This window comes from Stereum hirsutum, assembly GCF_000264905.1.
Source record: "Stereum hirsutum FP-91666 SS1 unplaced genomic scaffold STEHIscaffold_65, whole genome shotgun sequence".
NCBI classification, from domain to species: Eukaryota; Fungi; Basidiomycota; class Agaricomycetes; order Russulales; family Stereaceae; genus Stereum; species Stereum hirsutum.
Window position 1 is genome coordinate 1 of NW_006763195.1, and position 4520 is coordinate 4520.

The 4520-nt window shown below is 48.8% G+C and overlaps 1 protein-coding gene across 1 annotated transcript; it reads right to left on the reverse strand.

The window, feature by feature from the left end:
* Nucleotides 1-996: 996 nt before the first annotated feature.
* Nucleotides 997-2396, reverse strand: STEHIDRAFT_164091 (uncharacterized protein; the record flags this gene model as incomplete). Its single annotated transcript, XM_007311819.1, has 3 exons — nucleotides 997-1593; nucleotides 1649-2259; nucleotides 2363-2396. The coding sequence occupies 3 exons, from the start codon at nucleotides 2394-2396 to the stop codon at nucleotides 997-999; spliced, it is 1242 nt and encodes a 413-aa protein (XP_007311881.1).
* Nucleotides 2397-4520: the final 2124 nt, after the last annotated feature.

Here is a 4520-nt window from a genome sequence, read left to right on the forward strand (position 1 = left end):
GTGCCTGACTGTTCTAGGATTAAATTGTTTATGCCCGAACTAGCTGTACCCATTGTTCTCTAGATGGGTTTTTCCTCTTTCTTAGCTTCGTTACTCGTCTTATCTTTTCGTCTCCCTTTGGGCTCCTTAGTTTACATGCTACAGACACGTTGTTCGAGTTACTTAGTGTTCTCCTTAGGGCACGAACTCAGTGTACGATTATTTGTCTTTCTCCTTTGATTCACTCTTGAATATTCGTCTTGCTTTTCGTTCTACTTACTGTTGGGGCGATCTCAGACTCGTATAAATACTTCGTAGCACTCACATGTATTTCCTCAGTTTTGTAGATCGTCTATTCCTGGGCTTTCTAATATACTCACTCCTCCATCACCTTTTTCCGCCGCTTTTCCGATTATTTCGTCTTGAGCCGTGGGGTACTTCCACTCCCGTATTGCCCGGTCGTGACATCATCCCTATTTGAACAGTTGGATCTGGATTTTCTATTCATACTCATACCGACTTACAATCGAACGTTGGACGACTGGGCGAAGTATTAAAGCAGAGTCTCCAAGGTCATTATCAGCCCAGACGACACATGCTGAATGGTAAATCAGCACCTTTTCAACCAGTGCTCAGCTACCTGTTTCTTGGAATGTAGTACCTGTGTCGTTACATCTAGCCTGAAGAGCACAAGGTAGAAAGGGGGAGCACGAGGAACCAGCGACTGCGAATTATATTTTGCCATGCTAAATGTATAGAACAAAGTTGAAGCAACAAATAGAAGGATTTCAAGAGGCAAGGAATCGGAAGGGGGAGTATGGAAGGGATAAAGGACATCAAAAAATCGAAGAAGGGAGCCAAAAATGTAAACGGGGCCACAAGTGCCACATAAACAAACGCAAGCGCATGGGAGGAACGAGAAAGAAAGGGAGGGGATGGTGCATGGACGGAGAACAAGGCCATGGAGATGAGAAATATCGAAAAAAAAGTATGTCAACAAAGGCGGGGAAGCTTAGATTAACCACGGCGAGAGCGCGTCCGGCGAGGAGAGGTTGGAGGGTGGGACGGAGTGGTGTTCTCGTTTTCAGAGCGGGTACGTCTCGTACGCTTCAGAACCGCCTTCTCAGAATCATCATCGGTGGCCTTGCGCTTGCCCCTGCGTGGCGACAGGGGCGTAACAATCGTCTCCTCTTCACCATCGCCTTCCTCGTCCATATCTCCCAAGTCTCTCTTCAACGACAACATCACCTCGAGCTCCCACAAGACCCAAACCACATCCCGAACAGCATCCGGCCAAGACGTACTCTCTCGGGGAGTGCCACCTATATTGAGAGCCCAACCCCACCATGAAAGAGCAACCACAATGAGAACTATACCATTCAGTCCCCAAACGTTCAAACTCTCCCAATCAATGGAGTTCTTCTCCTCGAAGCACGGACGGTTCCCCTCAATCCGACGATCCTCTGGTTGGATCGCACACCACCAGTCCCACCAACATTCTTCAAAATCGGGAAGCACAAACATCGGGGTGAATGTTGTGGGGCGTCTGCTCTTAATCCATCGTCCAATTTCCGGGTGTCGTTGGTCCGTGCCACCGAGAGTCTCCCCACAGGGCTGGATAGTAAAAAGAATGAGCAAAAAAATAAAGGTAAGGAAGGTGTATACGCACCGCAAAACCACAGAATTCTTCATAGATATACAGACGACTTGTGAGAGCACCGAAAAGGGGACCAAGACCAGTATGTTGCAGGTAGGGAAAGATCGCTTCGTAAAATTCCTTCTCACGAGCACTTGTGCACTTCGCGAATGAGTAGATTGGGTGAGGGTTGTCGAGGGAGGGATGATCGTGAGGGACAAGGATAGAGGAGCGGGATGTGGGTGGATGATGGGGATCCGGGGGTGGAGTAGGGCGAAGAACATGGTCATCGAGATGCATGTTGGCGTCGTGAGAATTGCGAGTGGTTGCGGTACCGCTGTCGAGGTTACCTCGAGCGTCTGTGGGGGTGGTAGAGGTGGAGGTGGAGGCGGAAGGCGGAGGAGGCGTTTGCAGCCGGGTAGGCTCGGGAGGAGGAATAGGCTCGGGAGAGGGGGAGGGTGCATAACCAGGGTGCATCCACGGGAAGTTGTTGTAGTGTGCAAGCCGCGCCGCTCGTTCCTCCGGCGTGGATTTTGGCATCCTCATAGTAAACGAGAACTCATCCAGGATCTTCTCCATAGGGTCGACATCGGGGTCAGCGACGGGTTCCGTAGAAGGAACAACAGGGAAAGTAGAAGCAGTGACTGGGGAAGTAGAAGCAACGACGGGGGAAGTAGACACCGGAGTCGAGGTGGAAGACGATGACGCAGTCGCCAATGCGCGCTTTTGCTGGGTGGCGCCAGATACCGGGGTTTCGCGGCACCAGAACGTGCAGGGACATTACAATGTGAAGCCAGAAGTCCCGTCCATCACATTGTAATTCCAGCGGAGTCCCTCCGTTGTTACCTGGCAGTACTTCCTTGCTTCTTCTGCTTACTCAGCCAGGGAAGCCGTCGGACCTGTCTGATGATCTGGGCTTCTCCTAATCTGGACGCTTGCCCATCATTTATTATTAATGGGCTTGCCTTTTCGGCTTTTCTTGCCCTAGACTTGGGTTTCCTGTTCGGCCTTGGCCTATGACACTAGCCCTTGTAGCTCAGCCCTACCTCCCTCCTTCCTCAACATATTATCAGTTCTGACCTGACTATGTATATAGTACATGTACCTACAGTATAAATCTACTAAATAGAATTTTATTAGACCCTAATCTATAGCCTGTACTAATTTATCTCGATTTTTTCGTATTTTGTGGCCCTGGTGTGGCCCTACTTTCCCCCAGGTCCTGCACTTGTTTTTGCAGCTGGACCATCTCAAATATGAGCTGTTGAGCTTCATATACATATACCTTACTCATACAACCTCTGATCACACCAGGAAAACTACAGGAAAGGGTAGAACTCGAATATATTTCGCATTTTTACTCTAATTATAAAATACAGGCTCTATAAAACTCTACAGTACAGGAATAGGGACAGGGAGGGATATCTCATGTAGATAGATAGGCTAGGGAAGCGTACAGATAGAAAAGAGAGCAGGATCAAAGGTTCCTGCTACTTTAGAGGGGTAGGAAGAGGTGGGAAGGGATAGGAGGAGAGGGTGGCCATAGAAAAGGAATGAATGGATAAATAAGCAAGATCTCACCATGGCCAAACTCATATAGGTTCATAGATACTTTCCAAACACAGAAAACCTGAGCCAGAGGGCTAGGAAGAGCTGGGCTGGGTGTTGGGCTTGGGAGGCTGGCAGGGCAGTAGGCTATTGTGAGTGAACCAGTGGAGGGAGAGGGATGGGGACAGCTGGATAGTATAGAGGGAGTCTGGGAATGATGACACAAAAGTTGTTTGGGTTAGTGGAAGGGCTGGATGGATGGGGAGGAGGTGAGGGAGGGTAGGGGTGATGTGGCACCAACATGGACCTGTAACACAACTTCTGGGGCTCTCAGAAGCGAAATTAAAGCTAGAAACATTAGTACTCACCTATCAGGTCCTTTCCAATCCATCAGAGAACTCTGCATCATCTCCAGAAAAGAGAAAAAGGCGAAATTGGAAGGGGGTAGGATGGGCCACATGCCATTTTACTGCCCAGGGCCAACCCATGGTCCAAATTGAACCAAACTTTCTAGAAATGAAGTATATGGATAGGAATGAGATGTTAGATATGAGTTGGAATGGTAGAGAGAGGGGGAGAGGTGAAGGAGAGGGAGGAGGTAGTCATGTTGGTTTTCAGGCACACAAGCTTACCTGAACATTCTAGCCAATTCTGAGGCTCTTTAGAGCTCAGAAACTCGAAATATACTTGAGAAATATACTTGAATTAAGTGCTTGAGGATGATATTGAAGTGTTTAGAGAGAAAGAGAGAGGAGGGGAGGGAAGGTGAATCAAGAATGCTGGGCTGAAGACCACAGCTACACGGGTGGTGAGCTCTCCCAACCAACTGCCTTTTCTGGACACAACCAGAATCGCGGCTCGCGGCTCGCTCCGACGCGCGCCGCACTCTCGTTCAACGCGTCCTCGTCGACTTAGACAAATTCCCTTCGTCGTAGCACGCTGCTCACGTTGTACATACATCTAATTTGACATTATCAGACACGTTTTGTCGCTATGTGTGACAGCAACAAAGCGTGACAGTAAACCTCCTACGTATACACTTCTCGCATCCCAATAACTGCCGCAGCTACACTTGCTATGACTCTACTGTACTTTTCCGACCTACTGTTCGTCCCCTGTCCCCCCACCCCGCCGAACCGAACACTTTTAGGGGGACTGTCCCCCCTCTTACCGCCCCAACGAGCAGCTAGGGGGGGACATGTTCGTAATTCAGTGAAATTCATAATTATAATGAAAATCAACGAAGATATTCTGATCGGTGTTTTTGCGCTGTTTTGGCCAAAATGTGGTGGATAACTGTATGCTCTGGCTCACTAAATCACAGGAGCACTCAGATATGAGTGAAAATTCCACATCC